General features: G+C 42.7%; 1 protein-coding gene across 1 annotated transcript in view; it reads left to right on the forward strand.

Annotated features, from left to right (window-relative positions):
• Positions 1-17,981, forward strand: part of LOC308655514 (guanylate-binding protein 7-like) — a gene marked incomplete at both ends in the record, with an annotated part of 58,456 nt that overhangs the window by 23,848 nt on the left and 16,627 nt on the right. Inside the window, 2 exon segments of the mRNA XM_081305601.1 lie at positions 10,592-10,632; positions 11,436-11,489. Of these exon segments, the coding sequence (XP_081161727.1) occupies positions 10,592-10,632; positions 11,436-11,489 (95 nt within the window).

The raw sequence follows: 17,981 nt of genomic DNA on the forward strand, positions 1-17,981 counted from the left end.
CTGCTGGGCCTTCTGTCATGTTCAAGCACCTCCTTACTTCTCTTAAGTAATCACATCCTGAATCCCACACAAGGAAGCCCACTGACTTCATTATTTCCTTCAATTCCTGTGTGACTGAGACTCTGAGGGATGATGAAGTCAAGCACACAACAACCAATGGGCTGAGTTGTGAGCAGTATAGATGGTTATTACTCACACAAGTGGGCCACTGACTATCTGCTTGGACAGTTGGGACAGATTCAGAGAACTTACTATATGGCTGTCTCAAAGGCAAAAACAGAGGATGATTAAACTCAGGTCATTGTAGGGAAATCAGTTATGGGAGACATTTGGAGTTATGTGTAAAACAAAGCTGTCACAATGTATCCTGTGACTGCCCAGTGCCCTCTGTCATTTCCAGGCAAAGATGAGATGATGAACTGGTGAAATAAGATGGCTGGAGGAAGCCCCAGGAGAAGAAATTGCAGCTTGGCTACAGTGTAGATTAAAGCATGCAGGACGAAAGACTGTGGGCAGTTGGGACATGCTGGGGACTGCCCATTAAATGTCTGATGTTGCCGAATACCAGAACCCCCTTGCCTGCTCTCAGTGCTACTTTCGATGACTAGATGCCACCCAGGGGCATATCAAACTAAGTGATCCTCTGCAGTGATGTCAGATGGACTACATGGGCCCTCTCTAATTATCAAAAGGGGACAAATATGCTTTGACTTGTGTGGACACATTACACGCTTACTTCCAACCTTCCCCAGCAAATAGAACCAATGAAAGAGCCGTTGTTAAGGAGCTGGTCTGACTGTGTGCTGTGAATGGCACACCACAAGTAACTGAGAATGACCAAGTAACCCATTTTGCAGGTCATGACACGTAGTGAGCTCAAGACTAGGACATAGTATGAATTTTCCTCCTGACATATAATCCAAGAGGGGCTGGATTGTATGATAGAATCAAAGTCCTGCTGAAACAAATCTTGGAGTCTGAAAATACTTCTATTTTATTAGTTGAGTTGAATTGTCTGCCTGAGGCACTGAGGACATTAGTGCCTGCATGAGTGCCAGGCATGAGCAGCCTGCAAACAATTCTGTGTTAACATGCCAATGGCACTTAGGATTACATATAAAGGGCACATCCACTGATCATCTTCTCAAACTGGCAGAGGCACTAGGAATAATTTATTTTTACCAGCTCCTCCAGACATCACATTCCATACCAGAAGCATTAGCTGGTCATGTCCTGTACCAGAAAGCCCTCAAAGTTCATTTTGCTGACCCCTTGGGGGAGGGTAAATTTCTTAATTTACAAGTAAAGCTTATAAACTTGAGATCCTGGCCCTCACAAGTACAGGTGTTTACACTCATTACCTGAGGAGCACTTTGTATCAGTTTATGGCAGTTATGTATTCCAAACGTGTCTTATTCTTTCTATACCCTCAAAAAGCAAACCTATACATCCATCTGGTACATTTCCCCAGGCAAGCCTATTGCAGACTCCTAACACAGGATCTTACAGTAGCCTGTATACTGCCTTATAGAGCTGATTTGCCATTACTGGTGCCTAATAAACATTTGTCATCTTCTCCTTGGGATAGCAACGATTAACCTATTCCTGGATCGTGCCGCAGTCTGGCTGGGCACAGAAAACTGAGCCACCACACAACTTGTAGATTCAAACAGCAACTCTTCATTCTCCAACTCTCACCGGCACTCTACACGCATGTTCTGGGAAAATCCACCCTCCACCGGGCTCTGCATACCAAATACCCTCTGAATCCCGCGAGAACTCAACAGGAACTCAAGGAGTGGGCACCTGAGGCAGCAGGATATGCCCTATTCCCAGCAGGATCCACCCTAAACCTGGAACCATCCTATTCCCAGCAGGATCCACCCTAAACCTGGAACCATCCTATTCCCAGCAGGATCCACCCTAAACCTGGATCCCCGCTTAACCCAGATCTACCCTAATCCCTGAGCAAGGTCACCTTTCAAATCAAAACTCTCAAACATTCATGCATTGTCACTGCAAATGACCTGGGTCCAAGGCAAGCCCATTTCCACAATGGAGAGTCCTCCCTCTAAGCAACATTGGGTAGGCTGACAAGGAAATTGCCATGCGTCATTCCTACTTGGCTATGGCTCTCAGCAGGATTGGGCAATGGAAGTACAGGTATCATGCCAACAAACTTGTTGCTGGACCTGCTCAGAACTCCCTGCACTGCAGAACAGCCTTCCCTGAGTAGCAAAACCTGCAGATGAGACAAAATGGACTTGATTGTAATGGAACTGTTTTGAAACATCTCAGCCACTGAAATGGCCATCAAATAATGAGACTAAACAAAAGATTTTTGCTTTAATTAGAATGACAATATTTCCTTAGCGCCTGTGTATACTTATATATGGAGCAGGCCTTCATGTGAGGTAGCAATTCGGGGTACAGTTAGAAAGACAGCTTTCTGTTGTGTCACCCAGCATGGTCATTGTTGAGAGCCACAGCCAAAGGGGCCCCAGCAAACTTCCAGCTGCCAGCAAACTTCCAGCTGCCAGCTGATGTTTGGCTCACAGCAGCCCCAGCAACATCTAGCTGATTGGCTCCTCTGCAGTGATGTTCATTGGGCTGTTTCCCTGCCCTTCAGACTGCCAGCTGATGATTGGCTCACAGCGGCCCCAGCAACATTGGCTCCTCTGCGGTGATGTTCATTGGGCTGTTTCCCTGGCCTTTCAGACCACGGAGCTGCTCATTGGGGGACTTCTTTGGCTCCGCCCACACGACCCAGCCAATCGGCCTCAAGAGCAGGAGGATTGTGGGAGGTGGTGAGGCTTGTGTGGGTGAGAGGCTTGTGGGAAGCCGGTGGTGGCAGTTGGGCTCTGAGGGTTTTTTCCTGAGGAGCTGTTTTGTTTGGTGTTTGTAGTTCTAAAAATAAAGTTCATTTCTTTTGACAAGTGGCTCCTGAATTGTGCCCAGCCAGACTGCTGCATTTGGTGGCTCGCACAGGGAGCGACTGAGGGTAAGTAAACTGCTCGCCCCTGAGGGCAGGGCGAGAGGATGGGTAGCCATTCTAAGTTTCCTCTTTTGTTTTGCTTCATTTTTGTTTTAAGTTGCCTGTCCCTGGAGATGAGTGAGACGGAAGAAAAACCGCTCACATCTGAGGAAAAACTATTTGCGTCTGAGGAACAGATAGGGAGAAAGGACGGATTCACATGTCAGGAGGATAGAAAGGCTATAATGAATTTTTATTGTTCCCTTTTTATTTCATTCTGTCTCGGTTTTGTTTGGTGTTATCTTGTTGGGTTGTATTATAGTAGAAATACGGGAACAGAAATTAGTAAAAAACAAACCGAAAGACTGTTAAGTAAATTGTTAGAGGAAGGAGGCATCCCAGTAAAATCAAGAGCAGTCAGGGCATACGTTGATACAATACAAAAATGTAGCCCATGGCTTTTTAAGGAGGAGTTGTTAAATATATCACAGTGGGACCATCATGGTGAAGATTTAAAAAGAATAGAAAAGAACAGCCCAGGAACTCTGCCAGTTGGCACATTGACATTGTGGGCATTGGTATCTGGTTTGCTTAGTCCAAAGCCTTCAGTTCAGACAATGGTAGAGGAAGGAGAAGACATATTGATTCAAGTAAAAGAGAAGGTCTCTCAAGTTAGTCAGACAGAGGAAAAGATTCAAGTAAAAGAGAAGGTCTTTCGAACTAGTCAGACAGAGGAAGAAAGTGTAAAGCAGAAAAAGCCATCAGGGGAAAAGTTACAACAGGAGACTGCTAATAACACCTTTCTATCAGAGAGCGTAAGTGTCCAACCAACAGCACCACCTCTACAGGAGACTGCTATTAACAGCATTCTATCACCAGAGGGCATAAGTGTCCAATCAACAGCACCACCTCCATATGCTAGGAGGCTCCCAACCCCCGCAGTTGATAGTTGGGATCCCGAGACAGGATCTCAAGTATTAACATGCCCTGTATTTGAGGTAGGAGGGCAGCGAATTTACCAGGGTTTAAATTTCAAAACAGTGAAGGAGCTAAAAGAGGCTGTAACAACCTATGGTCCTCAAGCACCCTTCACTGTAAGCTTGGTCGAATCCATTAACAACTTGAACATGATGCCAGCAGATTGGGCTAATATGTGTAAAGCTGTGCTAAATGGAGGTCAATACCTATTATGGAAAGTTGCCAATGAAGAATTTTGCAAGGAGACGGCGAAGCGAAATGCAGCAGCTGGTTATCCTCAGAGAAATCTAGATATGTTGTTAGGAAAGGGACCTTATGAGGATCAGCAGCAACAAATTGCATATGATCCTGGCGTATACTCACAAATTGCTACAGAGGCAATTAGGGCATGGAAGACTTTACAAGGACATGGAGGTTTACAAGGTCAATTATCGAAGGTAATACAAGGAGCTAATGAACCTTACGCTGAATTTGTAGATAGGCTTATTCAAACAGCTACTAGAATTTTTGGGAATACAGAACAAGCAATGCCATTAATAAAACAACTGGCTTATGACCAAGTGAATCGTTGGTGCAGAGATATCATTAGACCATGGAAACAGGAAGATTTAAATACATATATTAAATTATGTAGAGACATTAATGAACAAGAGCAAGTCATGGCAGCTGCAGTAAAACAGGCTTTAGATGCCAGAGACATTAATGAACAAGGGCAAATTGTGGCAGCTGCAGTAAAACAGGCTTTATATACCAGGCCAAGAACATGCTACAATTGTCAACAAAAAGGACATTTTAAAAGGAATTGCCCCATAGGACGAGGGTTTAACAAAACTAGGTATCAAAGGAGTAGAATACCGGGTATTTGCCCACGATGCCGTAGAGGGAGACATTGGGCTAATGAATGCCGTTCTCAAACCACCATAGAGGGTACTCCATTATCAAAAAACAAACAAGGACAAGGTGTTTATCCACAATATCCTGGACAAAGGCATCGGGCTCTGTTGCCAAAAAATGGACAGGGGGCCCCAATGCTCCGGGGCCCCAAACCACAAATATACGGAGCACTGGAGGAACCCAGCAACCCCATCAGGGTAGTGACCGGGACACATTGTCCATCAGATCCCTCATCAGACAAACCAGAGGGAGCACAGGGTTGGACATCTGCGCCTCCGCCAGATCAGTACTAACTCCAGAGATGGGAGTTCAAATCATTCCCACAGGGGTAAATGGACCTCTTCCCAAAGGAATAGTAGGCTTATTATTGGGACGCAGCTCATCTACTCTAAAAGGACTTTTGATAAGTCCTGGGGTAATTGATCCTGATTATGAAGGTGAAATAAAAATTATAGCCAGTTCTCCAAAGGGTATATCAATAATTTCACCAGGAGATAGAATAGCACAGTTACTAATAATACCAAGCCTACATGATAAATTTTCCAGTCATGCTGTAGAAAGAGGTTCCAAGGGATTAGGCTCCACAGGTGTAGATTGGGCTATGCTTTCTTTAAATTTAGATTCTCGCCCCATGCTAAAACTAAATATTCAAGGACATGAATTTAATGGGCTACTGGATACAGGTGCAGACCTTAGCATCATCTCTCGTCAAGAATGGCCAAAACATTGGCCATTACAACAAGCCACTCAAACACTTTGAGGCCTAGGAGTGGCGACGAATCCCCATAGAAATGCAATGGTATTAGATTGGAAGGATCCTGAAGGATGTGAAGGAACTATACAGCCATATGTATTGGATCATCTTCCCATAAATTTATGGGGACAAGATGTCTTAGATCAATTAGGCTTGACATTAACAAATAACATCAATCAAAATGCACCCACTATTATGGCTAGACAAGGTTTTAGGAAAGGAAAAAGATTAGAAAAACAAGAACAAGGTATAGCAGCACCAATACAAATAGATCAAGGAACAGACAGACATGGGTTGGATTTTCACAAAGGGCCACTGAGACAATCAAAATTACATGGAAATCAGAAAGACCAGTATGGGTTCCTCAGTGGCCCTTGAATAAAGAAAAGATACAAGTAGCCCATGATCTGGTCAAACAACAATTAACGGAAGGACATATACAACCTTCTGTATCTCCCCATAATACTCCCATTTTTGTCATCAAAAAGAAATCTGGTAAATGGAGATTATTGCAAGATTTAAGAGCCATTAATAATGAAATGGTCATTATGGGACCTGCTCAATCGGGGATTCCTCAATTGTCTGCTTTGCCAAAAACTTGATATGTTTTAGTTATAGATATTAAAGATTGTTTTTTTTCAATTCCAATTCATCCTGAGGATAGTCCACGTTTTGCATTTACTATCCCTGCACTGAATCATGAAGGTCCTGATCAGAGATATGAATGGAAAGTACTCCCTCAAGGGATGGCTAACAGCCCAACTATGTGTCAAATTTATGTTAACAAAGTAATCCAGCCACTTAGAAATCAAAATCCTGAACTACAAATATTTCACTATATGGATGATGTATTATTAGCACACAAAGCTAAAAACACATTGCTAGAATGTTATGTCACACTTACAAACTTATTAAAAAATTATAACCTAGAGATAGCAATAGATAAAGTACAATTAAATTTTCCAATTAATTATTTAGGTGTTCTATTATCCTCAACCATGGTCCGTCCACCAAAAATTCAAATACGAGCAGATCAACTCAAATCACTTAATGACTTTCAAAAGTTATTAGGAGACATAAATTGGATAAGGCCTTTTCTAGGTATTCCAACAGGAGAATTGGGACCTTTATTTGATATCCTGAAAGGTCCATCAGATCCAAATTCACCCCAAATGCTAACACCTGAAGCAAGAAAGGCATTAAAAATCATTGAAACATATATGGAAAATATGCATTTGGATAGAATTGATATAAGTTTGCCTTTATTATTTATTGTACTACCAACAAAAAATAATCCTACAGGAGTATTTTGGCAAGAAGGTCCATTATTATGGATACATTTATCTTATTCTCCTAACACTATTCTTACTAGGTATCCTGAGGCTGTAGGACAATTAATACTCAAAGGAATAAAAACAGCAAAGGGAGTATTTGGAATTTCTCCTAATAAAATTATTACTCCATATACTATGAATCAAATTGATGAATTAGTTAATGAGTTGAATACTTGGGCAATAATCATGTGCAAATATAATGTTTCATTTGATAACCACTTACCATCTAAACCTTTATTGTCTTTTTGGTCATTGCATCCTGTAATTTTTCCAAAAATGACAAGAAAAACACCTATAATGAATGCTCCAAATATATTCACTGATGGGTCAAATAATGGTACAGCAGCAATAGTTACACCTGATCAAACTTTTACATTTTTAGTACCCAAACAATCAGCACAAAAGGTAGAGCTTAATGCAGTATTACAAGCTTTTGTGATGTTTAAAGATTCTGTATTTAATTTATTTTCTGATAGTCAGTGTATAGTTAATGCTATAGTATCCCTTGAAGATGCTGGTAGGATTTCCCCTTCTTCTACTGTTTTCTCTTTGTTTTCCACTATACAAAGTTTAATCTGGGACAGAAAAGATCCATTCTTTATAGGACATATCAGGGCACATACAGGATTGCCTGGAGCCCTTAGTTTGGGCAATGATTTAGCAGATAAAACTACACATGACATACATATTTTCTCTACACTAGAAGAAGCTACAAATTTTCATAAAAGGTTCCATGTTAATGCTAATACTTTACAAAAGCATTTTAAAATAACTAAGGAACAAGCTAGACAAATAATAAAACAATGTCAAAATTGTGTGACCTTTTTACCACAAGTTAATCTTGGAGTCAATCCTAGAGGATTGATACCTAACCATATTTGGCAGATGGACATCACACATTTGCCAGAATTTGGAAAATTAAAATATTTGCATGTTACAGTTGATACTTCTTCTGGATTTTTGATGGGCTCCCTTCATGCCAGAGAAAAAACTAAAGATGTTATAGCTCATTGCTTACAAAATTTTGCCACTGTGGGCATTTCAAAACAGTTAAAAACAGATAATGTCCCTGGTTATACTTCTACCTCTTTTAAACAATTTTGCTCATCATTTGGCATTACTCATATAACAGGAATCCCATACAATCCACAGGGACAAGGCATAGTTGAAAGAGCTCATCAAACTATTAAAATGTACTTATTAAAGCAAAAAGATGGAATTGGGAAGGGGTATATATTCCCCAAAGATAAACTTAAAATAACCCTTTTTATTCTAAACTTTTTAAATTTGGATTCATCAGGACTTAGTGCTGCAGAAAGGCATATGTGTCCAAAAAATATACATAAGCCCAAGGTACTTTGGAAAGATATTCTAACAGGACAATGGAAAGGTCCTGACCCAGTAATTGTCTGGAGTCAGGGGTCTGTTTGTGTGTTTCCACAGGAAGAACAGCAGCCGATTTGGATTCCAGAGAAATTAACCAAGGTCCTGACCCAGTGATTGTCTGGAATCGGGGACCTGTTTGTGTGTTTCCACAGGGTGAAAAGCAGCCGATTTGGATTCCAGAGAGATTAACTAAAGCGATTTCTACAGACCAAAAAGAAGATGATTTGGCTCAAATCCATAACAGCTGATATCCAAAACTCCAATTTGGCTATTCTTACATCTGCAACAGAACCAGGATGCTTTTTTCAATATCTATTTTATTATTGCCCGTTCCCATATCATGAAGTTCTAAGTTTGTTTTTTGAGCTCATACAGACCTAGGTTAATATTTTGCTGATCAGTTCTATTTTTTGACTATAGAGTTTTTAAACATTGCAATGGAGATTTCACCTGTAAAAAGTTATAAGGCCTTTACTATTATGTTATGTGTTGTATGTATTATATTATGTGTGCACACTTGTGTTTTGTGTTATATGTTTGAATGTACATATGTCCATATATCATATATGATGAGCGCTCATGAAAAAATGGATCCAAATATTTTTTTTATTCACATGATTTAAATGGTTCAATTTAAATTGGGTAAATAACTGTTAAGGATTGTTTTAATATGTAAACAAAAAAGGAGGTTAACAGATCTGTTTGTTTACTTTCACCTTTCCTTTTCATTATATTTAATAATTCTCACCTTTCCTTTTCATTATATTTAATAATTCTCTTCAAGATAATGTAAATTGTTAAGAAAATTGTTTTCTTTTAGTGCCTTCTGGAATGTTACATAATTTTTTCTTTAGCCATTATTGCCAGAATTCCTATCTTCATCCCAGTGCCGGTTAAGACAAAGATAAAACTAATCTACAGTTTCTGCAATAGCCATCACTGAACTGCTTGCAGAACTTGCCTAAACTATGTGTCACTTGTATGCATTGTGAACTCACTTGTATGCATTCTGAACTATCTGTTGGTGCAGCGACTTGTGGTAGTGTTGGGGTATTTTTGCTGATGATGTCATTGGTGGTACAATTTTTCCAACAAGAGCCATCAGTTGGCTTGGTGTATCTTCCTCCCTTCTGCTTGTCATGACAAAGACCTCTCCACAGGTGTGGCTGTATACTGGACCGGTAGTCAATGACGGGTAAGATCCAATTACAATGGTACCAACCTAAGACAGGAGGCTGATGCCCTGAGGTCAGCTCATCCGAAGACGGGTAAGGACCATATGTAGTATTGGACAACCTAAGGCAGGCACGGTCCCCAAGCCACATGCTTGTTGTTTAAACAGAGAGGGGGAGATGTTGAGAGCCACAGCCAAAGGGGCCCCAGCAAACTTCCAGCTGCCAGCAAACTTCCAGCTGCCGGCTGATGATTGGCTCACAGCAGCCCCAGCAACATCTAGCTGATTGGCTCCTCTGCGGTGACCTTCATTGGGCTGTTTCCCTGCCCTTCAGACTGCCAGCTGATGATTGGCTCACAGCGGCCCCAGCAACATCTAGCTGATTGGCTCCTCTGCAGTGATGTTCATTGGGCTGTTTCCCTGCCCTTCAGACTGCCAGCTGATGATTGGCTCACAGAGGCCCCAGCAACATCTAGCTGATTGGCTCCTCTGCAGTGATGTTCATTGGGCTGTTTCCCTGCCCTTCAGACTGCCAGCTGATGATTGGCTCACAGCGGCCCCAGCAACATCTAGCTGATTGTCTCCTCTGCGGTGATGTTCATTGGGCTGTTTCCCTGGCCTTTCAGACCACGGAGCTGCTCATTGGGGGACTTCTTTGGCTCCGCCCACGCGACCCAGCCAATCGGCCTCAAGAGCAGGAGGATTGTGGGAGGTGGTGAGGCTTGTGTGGGTGAGAGGCTTGTGGGAAGCCGGTGGTGGCAGTTGGGCTCTGAGGGTTTTTTCCTGAGGAGCTGTTTTGTTTGGTGTTTGTAGTTCTAAAAATAAAGTTCGTTTCTTTTGACAAGTGGCTCCTGAATTGTGCCCAGCCAGACTGTGGCAGTCATGATAACAAGACTGTGGGCTTTATGCATGACCCTCTGTGTAAGAACACAGTCGATTCAACAGATATCCTTTAGTATCAGTTACTCATGGAGTTTTCCCCTACCATGGGGTGCACTTTTGATAGGTGGAGCCATAGATGACCTTACTACCTTGTCATTGGACAGGACATGGAAATGAATTTATAACCAGCTTGAGTTTGCCCTCTTTTACCGCAGATACCCAGTCATTGAGATAGTGAAAAGGGGTGTCCCACAAGGTACTGCAATGCCTCCCAGTCATTCTATCTATTAGTTATTTTCCCCACAAGCTTCAGTGATGGATGTGGAAATTCAGGTCTTGCTTTAGCCTCCCACAGGCTCAAGCTGTTCATCAGACTATACATGCCATAACTTTATTAACTGCAGACACTACTCAAATGAGAAAGATGGTGTTACAAAATAGGATGGCTATTATATATGTTTATAGCTGCTCAAGGCAGAGTATCTGCAGTCTTGAGGACAGAATGCTGTGTGGATATACCTGATAATGAACACAATATCACTCCTGCTTTAACAAATCAATGCAATCTATGCCTTTCAATTGATCTTTCTATAGATGGTTAATTTTTCTTCCTTGGACACAATGACATGTCTTCTATACTATTTTAATTACTCTAGCATGTCTGCTGATTTGTTCTTGTTCTTTGTATTGCTACTGTGGAATATGGAGGCAAATGTGTCCCCAGAACGCTGTCCTGAGGGCTTTGTGGAGGATAGGGGGCTGTATAAGAAGGTGAGGAAAATTAAAGGGCTCCCAGAGGTACTAAGGGATCAAGTATTGGGATAAACACAAGTCAGTATTAGAAAGTTTGTTGTTTCTGAAGACTAACAAGGACTCCCAGAGATGAGTTAGGGAAGGCATAGAGAAGGGAAACATCATTTTCTTTTTTCCAATGTTTAGATAGGGATTAAAGCAAACTGACCTTGGCTGTGAAATAATACCATGTACTCTATCCATCTGAAGAAGTTCACCTGCACAGGGGGCCTGCAACCTGTCCTTTATATTTTCTCCTCCTTGTAGGTGCAGTGAAGCAGTCCATTGTATCTTGGCCCACTGCAGCTAAGGAAGATCGGAGTAATGAAATGTCCAAACCCGCTCTGTTGAATCCTTCCTGTTCTTTCTGTATTCTGGGGCTTTTGAGGCTCTCAGGTTGAACACTTTCCATTATATGAGGAAATAACTAGGAAACACTGACAGGGAACAGACAGATGCTAGTGGTGGGAACATGAGGTTAAGGGAATAATTCTGTAAACTGAGCCCACTGTGCTGACCCCCACATGCTTTCTTTTCTAAGAAGCCATTTAACTGTAGTCCTTCCTGGCTTAAGTGGACCGATAAATTACATTCCTCAGAAAACCACCTATTATAAGCAGGAGAAATGAAGGCCCCAAATAATTCTGATCAGAAAAACAGAAATTATCCTGAAGGCGGGGACTTTATGACCTTTTCACAGATCAGAACCCAGAACTCAGGGAGATAAGGATAATTCCTTCTGGCTATAAATTCTGTAAGAACAGGTTCCAATTAGAACCGGTCATCATGGGCCAGAGTGACCCAGAGTTGTCATGGCTGTGGACACTTGAAAATTTGAGGTCAACCTGCTATCAGTCAAAAGTTAGGAGACTGATCTGGGTGCAATTCTCTGGAAGCTTCCCTGGGACCCCCAATAATACTGGGGCGAGGAGATATATGCTGTCCTTCTCCTCTTTGAGAGAACCCACTTTCTTCCTTGGGAGTATCACTCATTTCCTATTCCTATTCCTTCTAATAAACTCATGTCTGTTACTCTGAGTGATAAATCTGAAATCTTTTTTTACTTGATTGTGTGTTTGAAAGGGGGCCTTCATGCTCTCTCAGTTTCCTAGATATCCCAGCCCTATAACAGAGAGATTTTCATTTTAATCAGATGGATTTCCAACTCTGAATCTTATTCAGTGACTTGCTTGGTGTAGTTCAGTGGATTTAGGAAGACATACATCTCTTACCTCCTTTCTGATCCGTTTTCTTCCTTGGCAAAAAGGAAAATATACACCTCATTTCATGAAGCAACACAGTGAGGTCTAAATGATATATGTACAGAATGTGGCATTAAAAAGCAGTTGCTGAATAGCAAAGATAATTGTTGTTCACTCCACAAACAGAAGCATTTTAGAGAAGTTCATGATAGCGTGGGTTTTGAAACAAGACATCTTGGGTTCAAATTTTGTTTATTAGGTATACTATTTTAACAAGTTGTTAAATTTCTCTGTAACATTGTGGTAAAAGAATTTATTTCAAGAATAAAATAGGACAATGTATGCAAAGATTATCATAGTCACATGTGCAGTAAGTGAAAGTGATCCTCATCGTTCTTCATTACATATTAAATACTAAGAGCCAGGATTTGGGTTAGGTGCTTAGAATCAGAGGTGGTTAAGATGTAGACATATCCCTCAAGGCATTTACAGTCCTTAGTTACTAAACAAGGGTAACTAGATCCATTGTGAATGAATCCCTGGGATTACAGGTACGTGCAGCTGTGCCCGGTGTGCAAACAGATTTTAGAATCTCTTCCCATTTTGTTTCCAAGTGGCTCTATTACCACTCTAGAGGGAAGAGGCTAGGCTATAAGGCTTGCCTCTCCAGAAATATTCAGAGTCAAATTGGTAAAATAGACTTTATCCAAAACCAACTTTAAAGGAACAGAGAGAAAATTTATTTACTTCAAAATTTTCCATCTTTGAAATCCCTGAAAGTGAGCGGAAGGGTTAAAGGAGGGGAGGCAAGGGAAAAGGGACATGAGACAAAAGGCAGGAGATGTTCATGTGAGGATTTGTTTGGTCTGTGTTAGCCTGGCCTGTGGGACAATCTCTGCTCCCAAGCAGCTTCTCTGGAGCCTGGGGTGGGGGTCGGAGGGGGACACACACAGCCTCATCCACAGCCTCCACTCTCAGCCTGAGGAAGCCACTCCCAATTTCAGATGGAAGGCATCCAAATTCAGCCTGTTTCAAATGGAAGGTTGAAACTGAGAAATCCTATAAAATCCTCCCATCCGCATTCTCTGCTAAGTCATTGTTTTGTATTCAGTTCTTTCACTTGCCTGTTAGACTTTTTTTTCCCAGAGATAGCTTTTTGTATAAATGTCTCCTCATCAGTTCACTGAAGGTAGTCTGTAAAGTCCCAGGAGCAGTTAGGTAATAAAGCAAAGTGGCAGAGAAAGAGGAATGAGAAAGCAGTGTGGCCAAACTGAGAAGGGAAGGAGCCCATCAGCACTCTTCACCTCCTGGAGGCTGCCTTCTCCCCAGCTCTAAAGGTTCCTCACTCCAGGTGAGACTAGGGCAGGGGTGGGACATGGTTCATCAGGTGAATTGGTTCTCTCTGAAATGCATGTGTCCCAGAGAGGCTACTCCAGAGCCAGATGTGGGAGAGGAACTCCCTTACAATCCTGGGGATATCAGGAGGCAGCCTGTCATTCGTTTATGTCTCCATTCTACCGATTTTTTATTTCTTTTATCCTATCTCAGTTATGGGAGACTTTTTCACTCCTTTTAATTTTATGAAATTTACAAATTATTCAATTCTTTAGCTCAGGTTAAAGAGGAAGTATCAGCATTTGTGTATATAAAAAACTGAGTTTCTATACAAAACTGAGTTCACAGGAACACCAAGCCTGATTCATCAGCCCATATTGTAATGATGTCTTCATGACCTGAAATAAACAGCAAATGAGGATAATAAGCAGTAAATAATAAACAGTAAATCTTCATACAATGAGAATACAAATTCTGGTAACACAACAGAGCTAAAAGTCAACAGACTAAAGGTCAGACTTGAGACACAGGCTCCAGTGAAAGGCTGGTGAATGCTGAGGCACAGCAAAGAGTTAAGAAGGAGTGAGTGGGCAGCAGGAGGGCCCTGGGAGATTGGCAGGCTCTGCACAGCCAGAGGAGGCAGCCACTGGGGAGCCTGAGTCCTGCAGTCTGACCAGACCCTGCCCAAGAACAGGCCTGCAAGAAACCAGGACCAAGTCTGGGATGCAGTCTATGTTTCAAATACAGAGAGAGATTTGACCCTACATTCTCCAGATGAAGGTGGCACTAATGGAGGGAAGTGGGAGTCCCAATGTTCACTGCTTCAGAAATATTCATCATCTACTTGATAAGAAAAGGAGTTTTTATTAAAAAAACAGATTTGAAGGAAAAGAGAAGAAACATATTGTTTGTAAAGTTCCTTTTCTCTCATAGCAGAAGCTAGAGCGAAATAAGGGGAGAAAATTGGCAGGGGGAGAATCCCCTGAAAACCAAAGGGGAGATCAGCAGGGTAGAGGCAAGGGATTGAGGGGCAGGGAGGACAGAGGGAAAAAGGAAGGAACAGCCAAAGGATCTGACCAAATTATCTTATGTAAATATATGAATATACCACAGTGAATTCCACCTTTGTGTCTATCTATAAAGCACCATCAACTAAACAGAAGGAAGGCCTGTAGGGTAGAGTGTCGCGACCCCCTTGCCCGCAAGGAAGACGCAACACCGGGAATCTTCTTACAGCTGTTTATTCAAGCTCTCGAGAGTTCTTCTAATCTCCCAGAAGCCCCTCCCAGCCTTAATAAAGTATCCAAACACCCAATGCGAAGCTGCCACGTGGAGCTTTCTCGTAGGGTGTCAAAGAACCATGTGCCAACTCTCCCAAAGAAGGAGTTGTTTATCACAGACCACCACAAGGCCAGCGCCATCTTGTAATGGCGACCACAGTCCGCAGAAGCGGCTCGCCACAGTTCCCCCTTTCGTTTACTAAAAACAAAACAGGCAAGAGTAGAGGTGAATCGCCATTACTCATACGAAGCCTTCAACCAGGAACCTCATCAGACCCAAGTAGGTCAGGACGTTCCCACATGACCGTTATTGGCTGAATATGAAAACAGACACTACAAAGCTGTTAAGGCCCTGTGAGCTGGCCTCCTTGACGTGCATACAAATCAGGGCTGGATCCAAGCCCTGGGGGCCGGGGGGAATCCACTGTCAGCAGTTTTTTTTTTTTGTTTATAGCACGTCAAAGGGAATCAAGTAGCCCCTGTCTTAGGTCGTTCACTGTCCTTACATTGCTTACCCGTCTTTGGGGAGGTCCCATTCCCCTGTCTTAGGTTGCAGTGCAAGCGTGAAAGTTGCCCGTCTCTGGGTACTACAAGATCAGCTCGTTGTTGCCAAGGCGTTTAATGGTATCTACTCAGCCAGTCATGATTAGGTCTCTGAGGCTGAACTGTGGCTGTATAGAAATACAACGACAAACAAGTTGGCAACACCCTAAAAGAAAGGCACGGGTCATAGAGCGATAGAAAAGTACTAGCGTGGAAACCCATCTGTGTGCAATGGCAGTAAAGCCGGCAGAGTGCAAGGGCTTTCCAACACTAGGAGAATAACAAGGAAGGACATGTCATTCCCAGTGCAATGTCCGTAAAACTTGGGGTGCAACGACCATGTCAAAGGTTTACTGTTTAATTTGTGCAAGCCAAACTTGAGGTGAGTTGCCAGTTTCCAAAGCTGCAAGTGCTTGTATAATCATAGCTTTATCGCGAGCATTGCGGGCCTTAAGGCGGCAGAGAAACCACAAGCAGAGAACCATACCGAAGCAACACATTGCGCCAAAAATGCCTACCCCCACCCACTCTTTAAAAAAGGAAAAGGCAGAAGATATCCAATCAGTGAATTGACCCAACGTTATGGGATCAACGTGGGTACTATTCAAGACAGCTATCTGGGTTAGTTGAGACTGGATCATGTCTTCCGCTGCCATGGACCAATTTTCGGCCAAGTATTCTCCGATGATACGGGAGGCATTCCTGGAATCATTAAATCTGACAGAGGTTATGCATAAATGTGCACGTTGATCAACACAGCCCAAAAGCACCAAATCAGCCAATTCTTCTACCTGAGCTTGGAGTAAATCTATTCTTTGGTTGGCAGCTAAGATCCCTGACAAAATATGTTGATTAATTGCATTTTGGGACTCAAGTATCATAGAAGTTTGTTGAACAACTTGATTAACGGAGGCAGCAGTCTGCACTTGATTGGCCATGGCCACTCCGGCCGCGACCGCTGCAGCAGCAGATACCGCCACGGCTGTCACTATAGCAGCTGTGATTCCAAAATCCCTGCGGACTCTAAGTAGCTCAACAATGGGGAATTTATCAGGGTCCGCAATAACTGGGATTGGAACAAAGGTTGGAATTTTCATAACCACTGCTACAGCCGAAGAACCATCCCAACATTCAGATAAGAAACAATTAACATTAAAACAATCCAGCATTTTTGACGAGGTGTCATTAGCCAAAAGGAGTAAGAACGGAGATTGAACACAAACCGCTGCAGGGGGCAATGTGGCATTATCCAACAGAGAGTTGAACGAAACAGATGTGAGTCTACTACCTCGCTCACTCTCGTAAACAGTGCCAAAAACATTAGCCAACCAACTTTTGGCTCCCAGCAATTGAGCCAGTGCAGAAATATCAGCTGAAGCCCCCTTTGTGTTGGAAATCAGCCATTGAAACCAGGACCAACCCACTCCTGTAGAGGAGTTGGCACTGTTGCTAAAGTCATAAACATACCTCTTAAGAGAGGGGGAAAGGGAGAAACCTTTAGCAACTTGACGTTTCTCCCAAGAATAATCCTGACAAGGCGTGAATGTTGAGGGGAAACCAAGATTAGGGGTACAGTAAGGAGAAGCCTTAAAATGAGTGGCATAAGGAAGTCCACTAGAATATGGGGGCATTGGAATTAGTACCTCGGAGATACTAGCCAAGGTAGTTGTGGTTAAAGCAGAGCTATTTACGGAGGTTCCTGAGCCTGATTGTTCCCCTGAGACTACTTGGCCCAATACAGTACTGAGAATGCTCCCTGAGACTTGACTGGACTGCAATGGATTGTCCCAGTTAGTCAAATTTTTGGTCTTAAGACGGATACAATGAGCGTTCCCAAGGCTAAAACAAAACACTCCTGTGAGATTAACTTGAGATTGATTGTAAATGCGTTCCACGTCCCCTCTAGGAGAGGCACAGGGCGCAGACATCTCACACGAGGTAGAGAAAAGAGTGGGAAGGACACTGGAATTACCGTGAACCGGCATCGGCATTGGCCAAGCCCGTGCCACCGCCCACCATTGCATTGGTGTCGTCTGTGTCATCGGCATCAGCACCAGAGCCAGAGCACTCAGCAGAATGAGGATCCTCATCACGGGATTGCTGTGGTAATTCTTGTTGCTGAGTAGCTGGCGTCAGGACTCTTCTTGTCAGGCGTTCAGGGACCCACAATGGTTCCGTGCGATCCTGGGGAAAAACACATACGGATCCTCGTGCCCATGTCAGCACGGGGTCGGGGCCGTTCCATTGGCCCGTAAGAACATCTTTCCACTTAACATAGCCAATCACAGAGGGCTGAGGGAACACATGTCTATCGGCCGCAGAGCGACCATGAATATCCAAATTCAAAAAATTAATAGTAAAGAGAGCTAAGGACAAGCATTCTTTAGGAGTATGTCCAGCTCCTATTCCCCCTTTTTGTTTTTGTAAAGTTTCCTTTAAGGTGCGATGAGCAC

This window comes from Spermophilus citellus (genome assembly GCF_964194105.1).
Source record: "Spermophilus citellus genome assembly, chromosome: 9".
NCBI lineage: Eukaryota > Metazoa > Chordata > Mammalia > Rodentia > Sciuridae > Spermophilus > Spermophilus citellus.